Source organism: Molossus molossus, unplaced genomic scaffold (assembly GCF_014108415.1).
Source record: "Molossus molossus isolate mMolMol1 unplaced genomic scaffold, mMolMol1.p scaffold_m16_p_17, whole genome shotgun sequence".
Classification (NCBI taxonomy): Eukaryota; Metazoa; Chordata; class Mammalia; order Chiroptera; family Molossidae; genus Molossus; species Molossus molossus.
In genome coordinates, this window is record NW_023425352.1 from 2,762,236 (window position 1) to 2,785,888 (window position 23,653).

At 57.7% G+C, this 23,653-nt stretch overlaps 1 protein-coding gene across 2 annotated transcripts in view; it reads left to right on the plus strand.

Annotated features, from left to right (window-relative positions):
- The first annotated feature begins 1,877 nt into the window (after positions 1 to 1,877).
- LOC118632255 (phospholysine phosphohistidine inorganic pyrophosphate phosphatase) overlaps positions 1,878 to 23,653 on the plus strand; it is a 76,925-nt gene continuing 55,149 nt past the window's right edge. For both annotated transcript variants that reach the window (XM_036265188.1, XM_036265189.1), the window contains exons 1-3: positions 1,878 to 2,002; positions 15,207 to 15,394; positions 16,819 to 16,972. In XM_036265188.1, the coding sequence (XP_036121081.1) occupies positions 1,878 to 2,002; positions 15,207 to 15,394; positions 16,819 to 16,972 (467 nt within the window). The remainder of the gene's footprint in view (positions 2,003 to 15,206; positions 15,395 to 16,818; positions 16,973 to 23,653) is intronic.

The window sequence follows — 23,653 nt, forward strand, 5'->3', positions numbered from 1 at the left end:
TCACCCGAGGACATTTTCCCATTTTTTGTTCAGATAGAGTGGGAGGGAGAGAGAGAGAGAAACATCAATCTGAAAGGGACACATCGAGTGGCTTCCACCCGCACGACCAACCAGGGCCGGGGACAAACTGCAACCGGGGTACGTGCCCTTAGCAGGGAACCGAACCCGGGTCTCTCTGGACTGCAAGCCGACGCTCCAACCACTGAGCAAAACCAGCCAGGGCTGTGCCCAAATTTCTTATGTTCATCCTCTTTCCCTTGTCTCCCAGTCTCCAGCCCTGCCACCCCTGTAGGATTTTCACCTCCCAAGATGTGCAAACTCTGGCCCTGAGGACCAGGCCCTGGCCTAAATGAGCAAAGCCAGCTGAGCCTGGCAGGCTGGAGGGTGGGCATTCCCTGTCAAGGGGATGCTGCTACTCCATGGTGGGCGGTGGCCTTTTAGGAATGCTGGTCAACGCTGCCAGATCTCCGCATGGACCCAAAGAGACAACGATGTGACATCCCCAAAGTTTTAAATGCTGGCAACCAACTCAGAAATTGAAAACAGGCCATCGGAAACACGTCTGCCGGTTACGACTTGGCCACCTCAGCAGTGCACATGCCAAGTGACCTTACCTGAAGCATGGTTCCCGGCGTTTCCATGGCTACTGTAGTCCATGGGGTGAAGACTAAATGCTTTAGCATTGAACACAAGGTTCTTCATGCTCTAACCCGACTGCGTGTGCAGCCCTGTCTCCTGGACAACCTATGTTCCCTGTGAGATGTGTATGGGTTTTACTCATGCACCTTGCCTTCTCGGAGCCTCTGTCCAGCTCCCAGATCCTGGTGACTGGGCTGTGGTCCAGGTGGAGGGACACCTGATCCATGGGCTGGCCTACTCCTGGGCTGCCTAATGCTGTCAGTTCAACCAGGTGAGTTGGATCGGTTACATCCATCCCAGGAATCTGGATTAAGACCCAGGGGCATGTTTCCTGCTACTGGTGGATACTTGAGCTCTGTGGGAAATGATGTAACATTAAATGGAATGTAAAAATTCATCCCAGCCCTGGCCGGTTTAGCTAAGCATTTAGAGCGTCAGCCCATGGACGAGTAGCAGGTTCGATTCTGCTCAAGGGTCCTGGTCCAGGTCATGGGGGAGGCAACCAGTCTATGTGTTTCTCTCACGTGGATGTTTCTGTCTCTCCCTCTCCCACGCTATCTGATGATAAATGGGAAAATATCCTCGGGTGAGGATTAAAAAAAAAAAAAATTCATCCCCAAATCTCACTGGCTTAACACACTGCAACATTTCCATTTCCTTTCCAGCCCTATTCTTATGCATCCTCCTTTTTGCAGGGCTGTCTGCATACGGTTTTGCATTCTGCTTTTTCATATAATGTTGTAACTTGAGCATTTCCTATGCTGTGGCCTAGTTTTCATGGTCTGATGGCCTAATATTTCTTGTAGCAGCCCTGACATCGCTTCTTGAACATTTACTTTCCTTCCGGCTTGCTTTGGCATTGTAGCTCACACCGCAGCCGTGGCCAGGTCCTTGGCCTCGCTGGCCAGCGTGGGGTCTTCCCCCAGCTGCTGGGGGGCCACACTCTCCCGCGCAGGCTGAGACCACCGGAGAAGCACTGTACCGCCTGTTCCCTCCGGTTTTGCTGCTTCTTTACAGGCGTCTCCTTGCTTCCCGGCGCCAGGCGGACTTGCATCCCCTGCTTTGCGGAGACGGCGCCCTCCGGGAGCACGTGACCCCGAAGGCCCGGCAGCGCCGCCCTCCCCCGTCGGCCCCGCCCCGCCTCACTACCCTTCCCGGGCGCCCCTGCGCGGCGGCCAGCGCAGCCGCAGTTGCCGGCCTGGGCTCGGGCCGCCTCGTCGGAGGCGCGCGGGGGCGCGATGGCCGCGTGGGGCGCGCGGCTGGCCGGCGTGCGCGGGGTGCTGCTCGACATCTCGGGCGTTCTGTACGACAGCGGCGAGGGCGGCGGCAAGCCGATCGCCGGCTCCGTGGACGCGGTGGCGAGGTGAGTGGGCCGCACGCTCAGCCGGGTCCCTCCGGCCGCTTCTGATCGCTGCTGGGGGCGGGGCCGGGGCGGGGCCTCGGCGTCGGCCCCGCCCCCGGCGACCTGAGACCCCGCCCGCAGGCGGTCCCGGGGCCTCCGCGCTCCGAGCTGCGCGGCCCAGCCGGGGAGCCAGCGCCGGGGAGGCGGCCCGTCTGACTTGCGATGCGCTTGCAGGGTGAACGCGTGCTGGGCTTGTACTTCACACTGATTACAATGTGTCGGCGTGGTCGTACGTGGACTATCTTAGGTTAAATAAAATAAAATGTATCGTATTAATTCCATCTGTTTCTTTTGATTTTTTTTTTTTTAATCCTCGCCTGAGGACATTTTTCCATTTTTTGTACAGATAGAGTGGGAAGGAGAGAGAGGAAGAGAGAGAGAGGGAAACATCGAGTGGCTGCCACCCGCACGACCAACCAGGGCCGGGGACAAACTGCAACCGAGGTACATGCCCTTAGCAGGAACCGAACCCGGGTCTCTCCGGACCGCAGGTAGATGCTCTAACCGCTGAGCCAAACCGGCCAGGGCTCTTTTGACTTTTGTTAATGTGGTTACCAGGAAACTTTAAGTCGCTTGGGATTGGCATTATAATTCAGTTGGACCGTATTTGATCATCTAGACGGTTGAGGACAGCCGTCTTGCCCACCTGGTCTTGCGCATGGAGGACATGCCGGGACCACGGTTGGCACCTGGACCTGGGCTTTGTGATCGCCAGTGGCCTCGCAGGCCCGCGCTGCCATGATGTTGATGGGCAGCCAGGAAGGGCTAATTGCACAGGACTTGGTCTCCCATAGTTACCAGCTGGGGGACCTTTGCTTGGTAGTCTGACCTCGTTGGGACGTAGTCTACCTACCTGTAGATGGCAGTTAAGTTAGTCTCTTGGTCCTCAGGGAGCCCACCTCACTGTCCAGGGAGCCCAAACTGTCCCGCAGAGCAAAGCAGGTGTTTTCCAGGCCAGGGGCTCGAGAAAGGGAGCCGTGGGTTCCAGGAGAGCACAGCAGACCCGGGAGCCTCCCTGTGGCCTGTGGGCACAGGTCCTCCCGTCCAGGGTTAACCTCTGCCTTGGTCTCCGTTTCCCCCCGGCTTCAGACTAGCTCTGTCACTGACAAGAGCATGGGGTGGTGGTGCCTGTGGGAATGGAGCACAGGGCACTCGGCTGTGTTTTGGGGTGCCTGGGCCTAGTAGCAGGGTCACTTTCGCCTCTGAAACACCTGAAAAGTAAAGTAGGTCAAGCATGTGGACAGAGCCTCCGTCCGTCTGTCCACGTCTGAGTAGCAAGCACAGAACGGGTTCCGCAGTGGACTTGGGAAAGGCAGGGCTGCCTGCTGAGCCTTCGTTTTCCGGTCAGTAGTGAGGGTCAGGCAGGTGAGGCTTCAGGTGTCCACCAGCAGCAGCAAAGATGGCTGCTTCCCTTTTGCCATCTCGTTCAGTCCCCCGACAGTCTGGGGTTTGGGAGGGGGTGCTGTTATCTCCCTTTATCAGCTAAAGCATCCATGGCTCCGAGCCTGCCAGGGTCTCAGTTGGCACGGCCCGGGGACCATGGCAGCCCAGGTCTGCCTGACTCCTAAGCATTGCCCGACCTGGGTTTGACTCCTTGGGGGGGGGCACTGAGGAAAGGTGGGGCTTCTCTGGCAGCCTGCCCTGCCCTGGTGAGGCACAGATTGCAGGCTTGGGCGTTGGGGAGGGCGTTCCAGTCCATTGACCTCTGTCGATTCTCCTTTGGCCTCTTCTGACTGATCCCTGGGTGGGGGGGGGGGGGTGATTTGTTTTGTCCTGGGCAGATTTATCCAGCTGGGTGTCTCCAGTAGCGCCTACAATGTATAACCCTAACAGTGAGATAACAGTCCTAAAATACGTTACAGCCAGTCACAGAGCTGAGAGGGGAGGCTCCTTCCCCAGAGCCTGTGGCTTCTTCTTGGTGAGAGGACATAGTACTTGTTATCTTGGGGGGACTTAAAATTTTTCTTTAATTGATTTTGAGAGAGAGAGAAACATTGATTTGTTGCTCCACTTATTTACGCATTCATTGATTGATTCTTTCATGTGCCCTGACCAGATATCAAACCCTCACCCTTGGTGTATTGGGATGATGCTCTAACCAACTGAGTTAACTAGCCATCGAGGGCCCGGGGGACTTAATCACTGTGCAGTGCAGGGGCTGGGAGAACCAATGGCTTGGTCCCTCTGAAACCGCCTGGGCTCCCATGACACGGGACGAGGTCCCCACGCCTGTCCCATCCACCAGGGCCTTGAGAGCGACCTTTGTGATTCCTTTCCCCCCTCTCCGCTCACCTCACCCACTTGCTTCCAGACTTTGGGGGTGGGGTGTGGATGGTTCACTTACAGAGCCCCTGGGTCCCACAGAACCCACGCAGTCTGGGCCGCTCTGCACTGTGGTGCCCCTAGGTCCCCTAGCATTCCTTTTCTCCCTGAGCGACGAGCCCTTCCACGCAGGCCCAGCCCCACGGATCATGCTCAGGCTCCAGGAAGCCCCAGGCCTCCTGGTGGGTCTCCCTGGCCTGGGTGAAGCAGTGAGTGGAGTTTGGGAAACTTCCCCCCCCCAGTAAAATATGCCTGTTTTGGGGGTTTCCCATGGGGTATTCAGATACACGGGGGACGCTGTCTCCCTCTCCTGGCAGCTGAGCCAGGAGAAGACTCTGCCAGCGATCTCAGGCACGGCCCTGTTTGCCCAGGTGAAGAGCGCGTGGTATTCGTCTGCTTTTGTAAGTTTCTGCAGCCCCGCGAGTGAGGTTTCCTTGCACCTTACACTCTGTGGCCTCCTTGATGTGCACGGCTCCCTTTGAAGTCACAGGAGCTCAGAGGAAGTCCCCGGGGTGAGAACTGTGCTGCAGAGGACAAGTGTGATGGGGGTGAGGACCCTGGGTCCTGGGGAGAGTTCCCTCCATGGCAGCTCACCAGCACGGGGCGGGGGTGGGGGGGCCCAAATAGCACCTTCTGTTCGGGATCCCCCAGCGGGAAGGGGCCAGTTTTCCATTCTTTTTCCTACAGTTTCTGTGGTGACAGGTGTCAGATTTTCTGAAAGGTCCCCCCCTTTTTGGGGACAGAGCTCCTAGGGAGTATAAACTCTGCTTTTCGAAACCATGTCAACCACAGTGGTAGCACCGCCGCTGATTGGGGGAGGCCTGTGTGTCCTAGGCAGCTGCTTGACTCCTCAGGCCCTTCACAGCCAGCCCGAGGTTGAGTGTCCGCCCCTCTTCCAAGTGAGGCTGAGGCCCGGAGAGGCAGGAACTGCCGGGATTTACCCTGTGATCTGCCGGTCAGCCAGTTGGCTTTCCCCACCATACCCCTTGCCTCTCATCCGTGCCCTCACACACCCAGCAGTGTTACCGAGTGCTTCTGCAATACTGACACGCTGCTGTGGGCGCCGGCAGTGAGCTGGGCAGGTGGACGTCCCTGCTCCCCAAGCTGCCCGCCCAGTGTGTAAAGAGCACCCAGAAAGGCTGGTGTCAGATGGAGAGGCCAGGAGAGGGGATGGGGAGCCAGGGGGTGTGGCCTCACAGATCAGTGATGTAAGGGCTGGGGTCTGAAGATGTCATCTGGGCCAGCAGTGTTCCAGATGGGAGAACAGGAGGCCCAGGCCACGGTGACTGCCCCCTTGTCATTCCCAGCAGTGTGGTCCCTTCTTGGAGCTACTGGGGATGGTGCTGGCCGCGTGGGGCCCCTTTCAGGGCCCTGGGACTAGTGGGGGCGTGGTCATGGACATCTGTAAGTGGCCCTTTATTGGAGAGCCATTGGGAGGCAGAACAGGGCCCAGCAGGGGCACCGGGACAAAGGATGGCCCGAGGCATCTGCATGTGAAAGGCGGTGGGCATTTACTGCGTCCTGTCCTGGTCACTAAAGCGCCTCAGCCTTTGGGGCCGGAAGGAAGCAGGTTCTGCCTCAGCCCAGGGCAGCCCCATAAAGCAATTCCCACCTGGCACCACCCAGCTGCATCCAGCCTTCCAAGTGGGGCCTCTCAAAGCCCACGGTGCACCGGAAGCCCGGGGCCCTACTGAAACTCAGGCCCCTCCCAGCAGGTCTGGAGCAGAGAGGGGCAGGGCCAGGCAGACCTTGTCTGAAGTCTGGCCGGCTGGCAGGCTCCGGGACCAACCTCCCGATGCTGGGCCACACTGGTACCACCCAGCACTGGGGACACAGGTCCGGGGTGGCAGTGCCAGCAGGGACCGCGGCAGCCAGGAGCCTCACGTGCGCTTGGTTCATCCCCGCAGGTGGCCCAGCGCCTGCCAGAGGGGCCTTTCAGGACATGGAGGGGGCGGGCTTGGGCGCTTGTTTGAGTTTGTTTGGGCCAACAAGAACCTTCCTGACTCAGCCTGGACCTTGGACAAGGGCTGTTTGTTGAGAATGTCCTGTTCCCTCTGTCGTGCTGCCATTTGCCTTCCGAGAGGGGCGGTGGTGAGAGCAGGCTGCCCGCTCCGGGCTGTGTTCACGCTGCAGGTCTGTTCAGGCTCCGGAAGTCCCAGGCGGCCTCCTGTGGACAGTCCCCCTCCTGCCCGAATGGCAGCTGGGGTCCCACCCTCCTCCCCAGCCCCAGGGGGCGTGGCGGGTCCTCCCAGACCTTCCCTCTGTACCCCCAAAGCACAGAGGACTATAAGATACGCGCCCTCCTTTCCTGGTTCTGGTCCATCACCCCACCCCCAGCCCGCCCTGCAGCCCTGCTGCTCAGGGAGTGCCACTCGAGGTCGAGGGAGCCTGGGCACCCTGGCAGGTCCCCGCCCAGGGTTTCAAGCATGTGTGTGGCCTGAGAGCATTTGCTCCCAAATGAAATCTGGGTGGAACCTCCAAATCAGAAAACCAACAAACAGATAACAGGGTGATATTTAAGTAGTGTATACTTTTGATGTTCAAATCTGTAATGTTGATTATGAGGTCAGTAAAAATGTTAGAAGTGTGCTGATGAGTATCAACATCGAGCCAGCAGGTGACCGCACGCACAGTTCAGACGTTTATCGCTGACGTATCCGCAGGAGAGCGGAGGGAACAGGTCCGCGGGTGTCCAGACTGCTGCGAAGGAGAATGGGTCGTCGTTTGGTGCTGATGTTAGTTTCTATGACATGAGTGTCGTAGATAGTAAGCGAGAAAGTCATAGACAATGTGTGTGAGACACCATTTTTGTTCAACAGGATAAAGAAAGGTGCCCTGGCCGGTGTGGCTCAATGGTTAGAGTGCCGGCCTGCTCACCAAAGTCGCAGGTTTGATTCCCGGTCAAGGGCAGTACCGAGGTTTCAGGTTCCAGTCCCGTCCCAGTCAGGGTGCGTGTGGGAGGCAACCAGTCGATGTGTGTCCCTCTCTCTCCCACTGTCTCTAAAAATCAATGGAAAAAAATATCCCTGGGTGAGGATTTAAAAAAAAGATAAAGGCCACACAACAGCCCCGCGCTTCTGGAGCAGGGTGTTGGCAGCGGCACGCGTGCCAGGGAGGGCCAGGCCTCCTCGGGTGTGAGGCGCACCCCGCTCCCATGTCAGGACAGGCGCCTTCGCCGCTTCTGATCCCGGGCTCGGTGGGCAGGAGGGTCACCCATGGACACGGAGGGCAGCCGGGAGGGGTCCAGGCAGGATGGAAGTTGGCCCTCCTGACCTGCCTCTGGAGTGAGCCCCTTCTCAAGGTCCCTCACGAAGCTCACAGATGCAGCGTGCGCGCCCCACACCCCTACACCCCAAGTGTGTCTCGAGAAGCCGTGACTGCAGAGTCGAGGCCGGGCTGGTGTGCAGGGCGGTGTCTCGTGACCCTGGGGCCGGACTCGCAAAGACACCTCTCGGGGAAGGCGAGTGGGGGCCCGTGTTCTCCCCAGGCAGGCTCTGCCGCTCGCCTGGTAAGAGGTCGGGGTCCGCCTTGGGGCCTGGGTTTTGGGTCTAGCTCCGTCCTGGAGTTGGGCGGTGGTCTTGGGCACATTCCGTAGCCTTCCTGTGCCCCGTTTCCCACCGTACACGGTCATGGTGTAAGAGTAACTGAGATACTTTATCTTTATTGTAGAATGTATTACAGAGGTTCCTCATTTTTCCCCCATTGACCCCCTCCTCCCCACTCCCGCCCCCCTCCCGCCTTTGCCCACACTGTTGTCTGTGTCCGTTGGTTATGCATATAAGTTCTTTGGTTTATTTCTTCCCACCCCCCAACCCCCTTTCCTTTGAGGTTTGTCAGTCTAGCAATGAATTTTTACTTCTTAATCCCTTCACCTTTTTCACCCATTCCCCCAACGCCCTTCCCATCTGGCAGACAACAAAATGTTCTCTGTATGAGAATGTTTCTGTTCTGCCTGTTCATTTTGTTTGTAGATTCCATTGTCGATAGATATGTATTCATTGCCATTTTGTTTGTTCATATATTTTATCTTTTTCTTCAAAAAGACCCTTCATCATTTCATATAATAACAGTTTGGTGGTGATGAACTCCTTTAACTTTTTCTTGTCTGGGAAACTCTTTATATGGCCATCGATTCTAAATGACAACTTTGCAGGATAGAGTAATCTTGGTTGTAGGTTCTTGCTTTTCATCACTCTGAATATTTCTTGCCACTCCCTTCTGGCCTGCAAAGTTTCTTTTGAGAAATCAGCTGGCAGTTGTATGGGAGCTCCCTTGTAGGTAACCAACTGCTTTTCTCTTGCTGCTTTTAAGATTCTCTCTTTGCTTTGAACCTTTTGCATTTTGATGATGATGTTTCTTTGTGGGCCTCTTGGGGTTCATCTTGTTTGGGACTCTCTGTGTGCTTCCTGGACTTGTATGTCTGTTTTCTTCACCAAGTTAGGGAAGTTTTCTGCCATTATTGTTTCAAATAGGTTTTCAATTTCTTGTTCTCTCTCTTCTCCTTCTGGCACTCCCATGATGCAAATGTTGGCACGTTGAAGTTGTCCCAGAGGCTCCTTACACTATACTCAATTTTTTGTATTCTTTTTTCTTTTTGCTGTTCTGATTGGGTGTTTCTTGCTTCTTTATATTCCAAATTGATGGTTTGCTTCTTGGCTTTACCTACTCTACTATTGATTTCCTGTAAATTATTCTTTATTTCAGTTAGTGCCTCCTTTGTTTCTGACTGTGCATCATTCATTTCTGACTGGTCTTTTTTAATGCTTTTGAGGCCCTCACTAAGTTCACTGAGGTTCTCACTGAGTTCATTGAGCATCCTTATAAGCAGTATTTTGAACTCAGTATCCGTTAGGTTGCTTATCTCCATTTTGCTTAGTTCCTTTCCTGGGGTTTTTGTTCTGTACTTTCATTTGGGACCTGTTTCTTTGTCTCCTCATTTTGGCTGCCTCCCTGTGTTTGTTTCTGTGTGTTACTTAACGAGAGGTATGGGGCTCGCTGAGACCAGATGCTGCTTGTTTGAAAGAATTTAGGAAAACCTGAAGCAGGATCCAAGACAGGCCAATCCTATGGTTAAGCAACTGACAACAGCTTGGGTGGGCCTGAAAGCTGGGTGGGGCGGGGCCTCAGGGAATCACCAGGGCGGGGCTACCAGTGAGAGCCAGGTTGCTGGAGTCCCAGATATGGAGACTGTCTACCATCCCAGGGAAGGGCTCACCAAAGGAACAAAGGCCTCTGACAGCACGTTTGTCCCCGAGGAAGCCCCCTCTCCAGCCCTCGCTCCAGTGCCAAACAGCTCAGTTCTTCCCTGTATGTCTCTGGTGCCCCTCGAGCTGCCTCCCCTCGGAGCTCAGAGGGAGAGAGTCTGATAAATCCGTGCGCGGGCCCTTTAAGGAGCTGCCTGGGGCTCCAGCCGCCTCAGCCTCCCTGAGACTCAGTTCCTGCTAGTTTTTCCAGCCAGAAGTGATGGGGATTCTCTTCCTGGCACTGGAACCCTGAGCAGGGTGCCTGGTGTGGGACGGGGACCCCTCAGTCCTCAGGAAGGACCTTCCCAGCCGAGGTGTCCTCCTGATTTTTATCCACCACACGTGGGTGTGGGAGCAGCCCGTCCCCTCCGCCCCTCCTACTGGTTTCGATGTGGCTGCTGCTTTAATTCCGTAGCTGTAGGACTTCCATTCAGCTTGATCTCAGGCGGTTCTGAATGATGGTGGTTCTCTAGCTTAGTTGTAACTTTGATGTGGTTGTAGGAGGACGGATACTGCGTTTACCTGCCCACCATCCTGAACAGAAGTTGAGATACTTTTTCTTAACCCAACATTTTGCTTGCCTCACATCTGGGAGCTGAAGGGGCATTTTGTTTTGTTTTTTAAAAAATTTTTTCCTTTATTGATTTTTAGAGAGAGAGGAAAGGAGAGGGAGAGAGAGAAGCATTGATGACAGGGAACATCGACTGGCCGCCTCCTGCACGCCCCCCACTGGGGAGCAGGCCCACAACCCGGGAATCGAACTGGTGACCTCTTGGTGCTGGGTCAGTGCTCAGCCCCTGAGCCGCACCGGCCGGGCTGCCCTCTGAATCCTAACAGTGCCCCTGGGAGGCACTGTCTTCGGCTCCCTCTGCAGGGGAGGCCTCCTCATCTCCTGACTCTCCTGCTGCTCGTGGGTCACCCGGCATCTGCTTCCTGTCATGTCCCAGCTCCCAGCACCCAGCACCAGGCTCGTCGGAGGTGTGGTGGTCATTGTCACCACGGCCACCACTGCCATTCACGAGCATGTGCAACGTGCCAGGCGCTCCTCGTCCGCTTTTTAATGCCGTCTTCACGACGGCCCATCCAGCAGCTGCTGTCAGTGCCCACTTCACAGATGTGCAAGCTGAGGTTGGAGAGGCCAGGTGACTGGCCTTGGTCGCAGTGAGGAGGCAGAGGTGCTGGCCCGGCCAGGCTCCACCTTACCCTGGGAACGCCTGGCCTCTGTCCCCTGCAGTGCCCGGCACTGGACCAGCCTGGGAGGACTCAGCGAGGACTGGCTGGCGGCTGACTTGGCAAGGCTGGGGAGTGGTCTAGAGAGCCCACGACTCCCCGAGACGTTCCCTCCAGCCCCCCGTGTCTCTCTGGGCCGCAGTCTCCTCCTCTGTGAAACGAGCCAACGAGGTTGCACAACCCCCAAGGCCTCCTCTGGCGTCTAGGTTCCCTGTACTTGACTCTGCGTTGTGTTTATTAATAAACAGTAAGCTGACGTCTGTGGGCTCAGCATGTCTCTGACGTGAGCTCAGAGGCTCAGGCAGGTCTGAGAGGGAACACGGATGGCAGGAGAGGCCTGCTCGATGTCTGTTTGACCTCATCACTGTCCTCCTGAGGTCACCGGTGGCCGGCCAGGGCTGAGTGGCCCGTCCAGGGTCAGCCATGCGCATCACCACCTCCTGTGCCCTCTCTTCTCTCTGTCCAGACTTTGGACTCTGTGACACGCTGAGCCCAGCAGTGTCAGCTGGAGGGTGGGGGGGACCTAAAGGTGGGTGAGGCAGCTGCCCTCAGACCTGCTGAAGGTCTGCGCTGGTGGGTCCGTGGAGAGAAGGGACAGCGCAGCTCCTGGCGAGGCCGTGACAGGTGACGCGAGCAGGAGAGGGGGCTCGCCGTGTGTCTGCGGCCAGCCCTGGGGAGCCGGCCCGAAGGCCAGGTGCTGCGGTTACCCCGTTTCATGGCTGGGACCAAGGACTCCCAAGAGTCCAGTCCCCGGATGCCCAGCCAAGGGCATGTGCCAGGTGCAGGACCCTGGCTGGGAAGCAGACCCCATTCCCAGGGGGTAAAGCCCTTGGCTCCCTGACCCTGCTCTGATGGCCATCGGGCCCCTTCCCGGATCGAGTGGGTGTCCCCCAGTGTGCCCGGGCCACTGTACTTTTCTACTGCACACCAACCCTGCTCTGATCATGGGCTCCAGTTGGACCTTCTGTTCCAAAAATGTGGCTTCTTAGAACACAGAAGCCCTTTGCAGGTTTTGTGTCTCCAGACGAGTTTCAGTCTCCGTGGCTTCTGAAAGGGAAGCGGCCCAGGTCCTCAGACTCAGACAGCAGTGCTCAGTGAGCACCCCGCGGGAGCCCCAAGCTGGCAACGGGACAGGAGGGGTGCCGATGCCGAGAGCAGACCCAGGGCTGTGGGGGCTGCAGAGGAAGACGGCTCCGCCTGGCAGGGTGGGGCTGGGGCCTTCCTGGAGGAAGGGGTGTATGAACCAGGCCTCGAAGGATGAGTAGGACTTGGCACTGGGGACGGTGAAGGCAGATTCTGGGGGATGCGAGGACCTTCTGGGTCAGCCGAAGGTGGCCGGTCCCGAGTGCTGGGGGCGGGGCCGAGACAGGCGCAGCGGGGAGGGGCCTTGTTGGGCCCTCCGTGGCGAGCTGAGCGGGCAGCCGTGGAGCCATGCCAAGGTCAGTCAGGGTGTCCAGTAATCGTCCTAGCACTCTACCTGCTACCGAGCGATAATGAGAGGGCTTCCATTATTTTCGGGTGAGCGCCCCTGGCAGATGCGACAGCCAGCAGATGTGTGAGGTCCGAGGTGATTTGCAGGGACGGTTCTGTGATGCGCAGTAATTGCACCAGGCGACGACGTTGTCACTCAGGTTTGTCCTGGCCTGCCAAGACGAGGTAAAGGTCAGTTCAAAGATCCGGTGTGGCCGCAGGAAGTTGGGGTATCTGCATAGGGCTCCTGGGGAGGGGGCAATGGGCTGAGGCAGCAGCCATGATCTCAGAGGGGCTGTCTGGCCAGAACCCCACTCTGGGCTGGGGGAGCCCTGCAGTAGGTCCCCTGTCCCCCAGGCTTTGGGTGTTGGGGGGATTACAGGGCCCATCGCAGAGCTGGGCCTGTCCCTGGTGCTGACATCTCTGGGATTCACGCCCCATGGGGCCCCAGGCTGCGCGGTGGCCCTGGAGCCATGCCTGGCTCCGGCTTCCCTGACCTTCCGAGTTTGTATGTTCCTGGTCTCCCAAGGCCGCGAGTGCCCCTGGCAGCAGGTCCCAGCAGGGGTGCCGAGCGTCTGGTTCTTCGGCGGCCTCGGTCTGTTTGGGCGGGCACAGCAGGCTGGGAGCAAGCAACAGGACCTTATCTTCCCGGAGTCCTGACGGCGGGACGTGGAAGACCAGGGCACCAGCAGGCTTCATTTCCTGGGGAGTTCTCTTCCGGGCCCACAGCTCCACCCGCTCGCTGAGTCCTCGGGGCCTCGTCTCCCCGCGCAGAGATCACTGCTGTCTTCTTACGAGGACGCTGGCCCTATCCTGTCACAGCCCCACCCTCGTGACCTCGTTTGACACCGTTCAGGCCGTAGCACTGGCCATTCAGGGCCTCACCTTCAGCGCTGACCCATCCCGTCGCGCGCTGTCCCCGAGGGCATGCGCAGGTGCGCCCACACCCCTTCCCACCTGTAGTGTTCGTTTCCCTTCCAGCAGGAAGGGCTGGACCGTGTTCCTGGTGCTGCAGGCCTTGCCCGGCACGGTGCTTCCTTACCGGGAACGTGCCAGCCGCCTTTGCAGGCTGGTGCCAGGGCCCGTGCCCGCCACGCGGAGCCACAGCCCATTGTCGGATTTGCTGCTTACAAGTTGCGTGACCTCGTAGGTGTCCTGGAGCCTCTGCCTTCTCGTCGCTCGCATGGGCACCTGCTGCCTCACTGTCCTGTGGACCCCTCAGCACAGCGTAGTGAGAGTCGCTGCCCGCCCGCCACCTGGCCCTGGGGGTGTACATAGGGAACAAACCCAGCGACTCTGCGCTCGGGGAGGATGGAATCAGATTACCCCGAAGCAAGTCAGGGTAAGGTGTTGGCTTCACCACTTTAACAGTCATGGTGCCCACGGTCGTTTTCAGTAACTAAGAGAAATGAAGAGAGGACCTGGGACCTGTCCAAGGGGTCAGGAAACACGGGCGGAGATGCATCGCTGGGCCGGGGTCAGGGCAGGGTGGACGGACCCACAGGGAGAGCACGTCCCCAGCTTTTCCCCGGGACTGAGTTAGCTCTGAACTGCTGCGCGGGCCCAGAGCACAGCGAGGCTGAGCCCAGAGCCGGTCGGTTCTGTTCTTCAGTCGCAGTCACCGGCCTCGGGGGTCGCGCTGGGAACAGCAGACGGGAGGCACCGCCATCTCTCTGCCCCACGGATTGCTCACTGTTCTGAGAAGGTCACATCCTCACTCGTTAGCATAATCGGTCCCCCGGCACCCCCACTTCTTCACTCCCCGGCTCCATTAACGTGGGCGTGAATCACACATTCTGGGTGCCGGTGAAGACCTGTCTGTGTGTCCAAGGTGATGCTATTAGTTACGATAATTACCTGCCTAATTAGAAATACAGAAGCTGTCTTTATGAAGGGCAATTAACCACTGAGCATAATTGATCATTCATAACCTCCGATTAGGAAAGACAAATACTAAGAAAGGACCGAGTCACCTGGGCGCGGGCAGACACTTGGCTCCGGGTGGCCTTCCCTCTGCCGTCTGCAGCTCCGCAGGTTTGTCCCCGTCACCGTCAGCTGCAGCGCCCGGGGCCAGGGGCGCGGGGGAGTCCCGTGTGCTCCTGTCAGGGCCGTGGGGGCTGCAGGCTCGGGACGCCCTCGGGGAGGCAGGCGGTGTGCAGGGCGCGATGCTGAGGAAGCGTCCCTCTCGCCGGCCGTCGTCTGGACTTGGCACCATTCGGTCATTCAGTGGACACCTCTCAGGGCCTGCTGTGCACCAAGCAGGGGGTGCCGAGGAGGGCCGAGCAGATCCCCTTCCTGACCTCACGGAGCACAGAGGTGACAGCGATAAGGTGAACCCCAGCTTGGGACCTCAGCGTGGGCCCCGGACCTTTGCCCTTTGGGGACAGGGACCCAGAGTTAACTAGTACAGTTCAGATGCAAAGTGAGAGCGCGGATTGCGGGGAAAGAGAAATTGCCAGGAGGGGACCCCCAGCCAGGCCGAGGGCGAGGGCGGTGCAAGGAGGTGTCTGTGGTCACCCAAGGTGGGAGGCGGTGTGGAGAGGCGTGTCCCAGGCAGAGGGAGTGGGGACACGTCCTGGGTGGAGGGAGCAGAGACGTGTCCCAAGTGAGAAGGGAGGCCTGGGCACAGGTCGGTGGGAACCCAGGTGAGTCTCAGGTGCCCAGTTCAGGGAGGACGAGAAGGACGGATGTGAGGGTATGGACGGGTCCCCCAGAAAGGGTCTGCTCCCTCAGAAAGACCACCCCGAACACTCCGGGTCTGTCACGGCCACCTCGGGACCTCAGGGACTGGCCTGCTCAGGAATTGTGCCGGTCGCCCTTGGAGAAGCATCATCCAGCCCTCTCCCCAGGAGGCCACACGCCCTGCCTGGTAACAGCACCCCACCTGTTTGCACCCCCAGACTGAAGCGGTCGGGGCTGAAGGTGAGGTTCTGCACCAACGAGTCGCAGAAGTCCCGCAGTCGCCTGGTCGGGGAGCTGCGCAGCCTGGGCTTCAACATCCATGAGGGCGAGGTGACCGCCCCGCCCCCAGCCGCCTGCCAGCTCCTGAAAGAGCGAGGACTCCGGCCACACCTGCTGGTCCATGACGGTAGGCCCCCCCCCAGCCTGGGCCAGGGACAGCACCCCTCCCCCGGCCACACCTGCTGGTCCATGACGGTAGGCCCCCCCCCCAGCCTGGGCCAGGGACAGCACCCCTCCCCCGGCCACACCTGCTGGTCCATGACGGTAGGCCCCCCCCCCAGCCTGGGCCAGGGACAGCACCCCTCCCCCGGCCACACCTGCTGGTCCATGACGGTAGGCCCCCCCCCCCAGCCTGGGCCAGGGACAGCACCCCTCCCCTGACTACACCACTGGAAAGGGCACAGAGGTCACACCTGGGCCTGTGGGTGGAAATGCGGGCCCCATCCATCCCCCGGCCTCATACAGCGGGTCCTTTGGGGCAGCTTCCAGAGGCTCCTCGGAGGAAACCCAAGCTGCCTTTGGTCTAGGATACGGACGGTCAAGACTTAGTAAGATCCCAGCTCTGGTCCCCGTGGGGGTGGGGAGGGAGAGGATGAGGAGGCAGATGGAGGTGGAGGCTCCCAGTGTCCAGGTCCCGAAGCTGAGCTGAGTTCGCGAAGAGCCCTGCTCTGTGGTGAACGTACGGAGTTGGCACCCTGGTTCGTCTGAGTGCCGGGCAGCGCGCCTTCAGCCCTCAGCGGGCGTTCTCCGGACGAAGGGAGGGGTGCAGCCTGCCCTGGAGAAGGGGAAACCAGACAGAAGTGGCTTTGAAGCCGGGACATTCTGTGTCTCTCCTCCCTCCTCCCTCCGCACTTGGTCTTTGTGCTCACAAACCCCTGGCGGGCCTTCCGGCGTCCCAGCAGGGGTGGGCTCCCAGGGGGAGGCGTTCCCTGGGAGCCCCTGGTTCTCAGCCCTTCTCTGTGAGCCAGTGTCTTTGGAGCAAGCCCTCAAGGAAAAAGACTCAGTAAAGAAAGTGCCAGTCCCCAGGGCGGGGGGCGGGGGGCAGGCGGAGAGGAAGATTCGGTGGAGCAGACGGTGAGTTGGCTGCAGGGGAAGCCGGGGGCTCTTTCTCCGCTGCTGCCCCGTAGCCATAGTTTCCATAAACGGACCTGCGTCTCCAGACTTTGAATCTTTTATCATGTTTTTTGTTTGTTTGTTTTGTTAATCCTCATCCGGAGATATTTTTTCACTGATCTTTAGATAGAGTGGAATGAGGGAGAGAGAAACATCAGTGTGAGAGACCTCGATGGGTTACCTCCCACGCGGCCCTGACTGCCGCAGGGGATCGAGCCTGCAACCCACGCCCTTGACCGGGAATTGAACCGGAGACCCTTCGGCCCATGAGCACCATCCAGGTCTCAAGTTCAGTTGCTGAGGAATTTCCCCCACCCCCCAGCGTTTTAGCGTGAAACATGTTTTTTAAATCCTCAGCCGAGCAGGTGTGGCCGGCAGGAGGGGCCTGGGGGAGACGGAGGCCACCCGCCCCGGCCTTACTCCTCTTTCTCTCCCCAGAAGTCCGCTCAGAATTTGATCAGGTCGACACGTCCGACCCGAACTGCGTCGTCATCGCAGACGCGGGCGAGGGTTTTTCTTACCAGAACATGAACAAAGCCTTCCAGGTGCTCATGGGGCTGGACACGCCTGTGCTCATCTCCCTGGGACAGGGGTGAGTCGGCTCCAGGGACACCTGCTTCTGGGTCTGTGACTCAGAACCGAGCACAGAAGGATGCGGAAACGTGGGCACGGGGTGGGCACGGGGTGGGCACGGGGTGGGCACAGGGTGACATCCTTTTTCCTCCCTCCTGTCACTTGCTTTTTCTCTTCCATTCTTTTAATAATTTTTAAGGAAATTTGAACCCGAAGGAGCTGGTTGGTCAGGCGTCCGTGTGGCCCCCGGGCAGGGAGAGGCGGGCGTGCAGGGGAGGGTCCTTGTAAATGGTCATTGCCCTTGGGGGTCTCAGGGGTGGGGCAAGTGGCCCGGAGGTCAGAGCCAAGGGGGCAGGTGCATTTGCCCAGGACACAGCACCGGGCGCTGAGGGGCTGTGCCAAGGGGACCCCCAAGTAGTGAGCAACAGGCTCGAGCGCCTGCAGGAGGCTCTGCTGGGGACCCCAAGCTCAGGTGCGGAGCGTGGTCTCTGCCAAGTGGTGACTTTGTGACCATTGTCGTCTGAGCCTTGGGCATTTCTTTCTTTTAAAAAAGCTTGCTGGTGCCCTGGCCGGTTTGGCTCAGCGGTTAGAGCGTCGGCCCGCACACCCGAGAGTCCGGGTTCGGTTCCCGCTAAGGGCACGTATCTCAGTTGCAGTTTGTTCCCAGCCCCAGTTGGGGTCGTGTGGGTGGCAGCCACTCGATGTCTCTCTCTCTCTCTCTCTTCCCCCCAACTGCCTTCTGCTCTGTCTGAAGATAAATGCAAAAATGTCCTCAGGTGAGGATTTAAAAATAAAAAGCATGCTGGTTATTATTATTATTTTTTCTTTATTGATTTTAGGGAGAGAGGAAGGGAGAGGGGGAGAGAGATAGAAACATTGATGAGAGAGAACATCAATTGGCCGCCTCCTGCATGCCCCCCACTGGGGATCGGGCCACAACCTGGGCATGTGCCCTGACTGGGGATCGAACCAGCGACCTTCTGGTGCAGGGTCGACGCTCAACCACACCGGCCGGACTGCTGGTTGTCCTTTTTGACGTCCTTGACCACCCAGATGTCACGTGTTCACTGAAGAAAAATGAGAGAGAGCAGACGGGCAAGAAGGAGGACATGAGCCGGATCTTCAGGCCCATTGCACGAGAACAGCGGTCAGCGTGTGGATGTGTGTCCTTCCCAGCGGCCAGACCGTCACAGACCGGTGCTCGCTGCTCCTGCTGTGGTCCCCTGGTTTCTGTTGTCCACAAACATCGTTTTGTGAACAGCTCCCCATTCAGTGCGTAGCCTTCCCTGTGGCCTGGGGACCCCTCGCGTGGCTGTCCGTGGGACGCTCACCCGATGCCGCTGAGGGACGTTCAGGCCCTTTCGGACTTCCCAGCCCAGGCAGCCCGTGACATCTCGGATGGGGTGTGTTTTGAGCTTCCTGGTGCCACGGTGCTGTGCAGAGAGCCGTGCAGATGTGTCCTGGCATCGCAGAAGCAGCACCAGGACTCAAGGATCGCAGGCTCTCCGGGTGTCAAGGACACTGGAACCCCAGCCCCCCAACCCCCAGCTTCTCAAGCAGAGCCGGTGGCCTGGGCCTCTCTGGAGAAGCCCGCCCTGCCTGCCCGACTGGGCCCGCTTTTCCAACAGACAAGGGAGGGACTTTTTTTTTTTAATCCTCACCCGAAGATATTTTTTCATTTATCTTCAGACAGAGTAGGAGAGAGAGAGAAACATCAATGTGAGACACATTGACTGGCCGCCTCCCGCATGACCCCGACCAAGGCCGGGGGCCGAACCGCAACCAGGGTATGTGCCCTTGACCAGAACCGAACCCGCTGCTCCTTGGTCATGGGCCGATGTCTAACCGCTGAGCCACACTGGCCAAGGCGGGAGGGGCTTCTTATCTGGCTGCCAGCTGTTGCTGGGCCTTTTGTGTACTCCACATTGTCTGATCTCGACCACGGCCCTGGGGGCTGGGACAGTGTTGTTGCCATCTGACAGGTGGGCATACTGGGGCGGGCGGGGTGAAGGAAGTGCAGGCAGGGCCGGAAGCGCCCCCAGAGCCTGTGCTCACCCCTCTTGGGGGCATCCTAGGGCAGATGTTAGGCCATACAAGACCTTGACATTTCTGAACCCGTGTTTAAAAATTAGGAGATTTTACATAAAATATCTAGATTTCTGGGTTCTTTTGGAAAATCAGCAGGTCTGACAGCCCTGGGCCCCACACCCCCGAGCACACAGCTGCCGCTGGGGCCACGGCTCGTCAGGCCCATGGACCTCCCCGCTCCCTGCCACCCTCTCCACGCCGCGGTCCGCTGCCGTGACCTCACTGTTTGTGCGCGCAGAGAGACGGACTTCTTCATGGCTGTGAGGCCATCAAAGCAGCAAAGACAATTCAAGAAAGAAGAGAGAGGAGCTATTTCTTTTAGGAACTAAAAATATTCTAGTGTGTTTACCATACAAATAAAATGTGTCCTGTACTAGTGAGGGTTCTCCAGAAAAGCAGCCGACAGAGAGAGAGGAGAAATTGACGCGGAGGCTCCATAGGTCCAGAGTCTCTGGGCAGGCCCACAGGCTGGAAACGCAGGAAGAGGTGCATTCTGGGTCCAAAGGCAGATTCCTCCTTGCTCAGGGAGGTCGGACTGTGTTCTTATCCAGGTCTTCTCCTGAGTAGACAAGGCCCGTGGTGTTTTGGAGAACAACCTGTTTTACTTAGGGTGCACTGGTTTAAATGTTAATCTCGCCCGGCCGGTGTGGCTCAGTGGCTGAGTGTGGATCCTGCACCAAGAGGTCGCAGGTTCGATTCCCAGTCAGGGCACATGCCCAGGCTGTGGGCCCGATCCCCAGTGGGGGGCATGCAGGAGGCGGCCAATGGATGTTCTCGCTCATCAGTGTTTCTTTCTCTCGCTCCCTCTCCCTTCCTCTCACTAAAATCAATTTTTAAAAAAATATTAATCTCATCTAAGAAACACCTTCTCAGAAACATCCAGAATAATGTCTGACCAGTGTCTGGGCAGCTTGGCCCAGCCGAGCGGACACACCCAGTTAACTGTCACAGTCCGTTTGTAACTATACAACCTTCTGCAGTTTGGGTCAGTGCAAACCACAGAACCTGGCCTGCTGGACTCGTTCACGGTCCGGGCTCGGTCCTTCAGGCACCCCTACATTTCCGACTCATCACTAGAGAACAACCTAGTGAAGAGACTCTGTTATAGCCCGGCCGGTGTGGCTCAGTGGATGGAGCGTCCTCCGTGGACTGATAGGTCCCAGTTCGATTCCCGGTCAGGGCACGTGCCCGGGTTGTGGGCCCGATCCCCAGTAGGGGGCGTGCAGGAGGCAGCCAGTTAATGTTTTGCTCTCACATCGATGTTTCTCTCTCTCTGAAAAATAAATAAAAACACATCTTTAAATTTTTCAAGAGTAGAACCCATTTTTTTAAAAAGAAAAACTCTGTTATAACTCATTTATGTGAAAACCTTTTCCTTTAAAATTGTCTCTAATTGTTAAATATTATTCCAGCTCATGGGTAGTAGTCAAAATAGATGTTGTTGAAAAAGAAAAAAATATGGACTCCGTTGGATTTGCTTTGTAATTCTGTAGCAGATTCGATCTCAGGCTTATTTATTTCACAGAGAAGTGGTTAGTGGGGTCTCCGGCTGGTGGGGTTCTCATGCCGTTAGCGGTTTGGTGCTCAGAAAGCAGAGAAGGAAAGGAACCGATACCTCTCGGGCCCGGTCAGTTTCTCGAGACGGCCGAGGACCCCCGAAGAGCTGTCATGACCAGCGGGGTCACCGGGCCGCAGGGCCGTCCTCCCGGGTGCAGGGCTGCAGGGCTGCAGGGCGGCCCGAGGACCCCGAAGAGCTGTCATGACCACAGGGTCACCGGCCGCAGGGCCGTCCTCCCGGGTGCAGGGCTGCAGGGCTGCAGGGCGGCCCGAGGACCCCGAAGAGCTGTCATGACCAGCGGGGTCACCGGCCGCAGGGCCGTCCTCCCGGGTGCAGGGCCGCGCGGCGCCCGCAGGAGGCAGGACGGCGGACGCACTGGGGCAGAATGCCCTGCTCCTGGCTGCGGAGTGATTTACATTGGCATCTGTTTGGACCGAGAGCGGGAATTGCCTTTGTAATTTCTCCTGTCATGCCGGCGTCAGAAAATTAAGCTGTTTACGCGACAGACTATGGAAGGTTAATGGCTCTTGTGGGAAAGGTCAAGTGATCATTTTGAAGGGAGGCTGTGCTGAATAATCGGAAGAGCAGGAGGAAAAGCATCGTCTCTGCCCGCTGCTCCTGTCTGCCCCCAGCCGCCCCTCCGCGGCCGAGTGCCCGGGACCCGGCCAGGGCTGGTGAAGCTTTATTACGTCAGCAGCAGAAGAGATGAGGTCCAACCTCTGCACACTTGGGCTTTTATACTTTAAAAAATTACCTTTTGTACTTACATTTCTTGTGTCTCTAAAAATGTTTTTAGCTAACAGATGGCCTTGAAGACACTTTCTTGTTTTCCTGAATGAATAAGAAATAAGGAAAAATTCTGAGCACTGTATAAACAAGCCCAGATTCTCTTAAAAGGGGACCGTTAAGGTTTCTAATTTTGATTTTGGAAGTCAGTTGTTTATTTAGACTAAAAATTCATGTAACAAAGACAAGGCTTTTTAATTTTTTTAATTTTTATTTTTTTATCCTCACCTGAGGACATTTTCCAATTTTTTTGTTCAGATAGAGTAGGAGGGAGAGAGAGGGAAACATCGACGTGAAGGGACACATTGAGTGGCTGCCACCCGCACGACCAACCAGGGCTGGGGACAAACTGCAACCGAGGTACATGCCCTTAGCGGGAACCGAACCCGGGTCTCTCTGGACCGCAGGCCAATGCTCTAACCGCTGAGCCAAACTGGCCAGGGCTTTATTTTATTTTTTAATGACAGTTTGCATATGATATTTTGTGTTTGTTTCAGGTGTAAAAGACAAGGTTTTTTTCTGTTTTGTTTTTTTATTTATCTTCAGGCTGAGCCAAACCAGCCAGGGTGGGACAGGGTTTTAATTGTGTATTTCAAGCTGCATTTTCAGTTTTTTCCTCCTGTCAGGACTAAACTGAAACTTGAGAAAGTGCAGATTTCTGTCACTTTGGAAGAAAGACCAGGGCTGTGATACGGGCAGAGGTTGTGCCGCGTGGCTTCCCTGGGAGGTTCTGCCAAAGGGGAGGCACACCAGCTCCTGCCTCCTCCAGCCGGGCCTGGGCCTGGGCCAGAGGCCCCCAGAATCCTCCGCTCCAAGCAGAGCTGGGCCTGTTGCAACAGGGTGACATGGTTTTGTAATTTTTCCTTTGGCTTTTGCGTAAGCCGCTGCCCCCCCCCCCCCACCCGGCCCCAGTCCCCAGGGAGAGCGGCTGTCCCGGTGCCTGGTGGAGGCCTAGAGCAGCCCGCGGGGTCCTCAGTGGTGCTGCTGTCGATTCCGAGGGTCCCAGGCCCGGAGGCTTTTATCCCCTCCCTTAGTTTCAGGTCTCAGCTCTGATGCGCCTTCTCTGGGACGCCTGCCCGTCTCCCTGTCTGCAGCAGGTGCAGCCCCGCGAGCTGAGCTCACCGAGTTCCCCTTGTGGTCGCCCTTGACCTGCCCTCTTGCGTTTGTCTGTGGACTTGTCTGCTCCTCCACCGACCAGGAGTCCCTGCGGGGAGCCTGGGTCTGGGAGTGTCCCCGAGTCCTGCCAGGGCTGAGCGGTGGTTGTGTCCTAGATGTCCGGGGACCAGCCACGGCGCCTGCGACCACAGGCCCCAGCATCCAGAGTGGCCCTCGTCCCCTTTACACTGCTGCACCTTACAGCTGGGCCCGGCCAGGGAAGTCGTCCTAGCAGAGTAGTTTCTGCAGAAACAGGACAAAAGAGGGAACTGTTTAGAGGCTGTACCAATGCAGAGTACCTGTCTACATCCGGGCTCAAGACAAATGCAACCCGGACCTCTGAGCCTGTGTTTTGGGGTCACCCTTTAAAAGGGGGGAGCATTTGTAGGTACTGATTCTGTAAGCAGGTGACAGTCCTCTCTGGCCACCAGGCACCTAGCTGAACACGTGTGGTGTCCCAGCTGGTCCGTGGCCCCGAGAAAGAGGCCTGGGGTTCACCTGGAGGCCAGCGCGTCCTGTCACAACAGGAGATGCCCCCATGGCTTCAACAAAGGGCTCAAGGCTCAGAATCCACCCACAGGGTGAAGGACAGGGAACCACTGTCAAGGCCAAGGGTTTGGCTGCAGCACCCGGCCCGCAAGCTGCCGAGGCCTGCGACACCGAGCCAGGGCGCAGAGCGCTTGCCCGCCTGGACGCCGGGGGGATGGGTGCTGGCGGGCAGCGCGGGCTCCTGCAGCCTCAAGGCCTCGGGGGCGGAGAGGGGCAGGCGGCGGAGCACTGGGCGCAGGCTTAGGGACCAGCGCAGCGCTCACGGTGCAGAGGGGCACAGAACAGGTTTCTGTGGCCCCCTTCCCTCCCCGGCTCCCGTCTTAGCGCCTGCTCCCCAGTCTCTGTCTCAGTGAACCGCTGTGTGTAGTAACATTCCCTGAATTTCTTCGAGCAGTTTCCACATGCTAGACTTCATGAAGAACTCTGCATGCCTTATTTAGTTCACGCCTCAGTACAGTCCATGAAGTAGGTACTGGTTGGGTCTTTTTTTTCCTGGGCCCATTTTACAGATCAGGGACTGAAGCCCAGAGAGCTGTAGCCGCCCAAAGTCCCACACTGACAGGC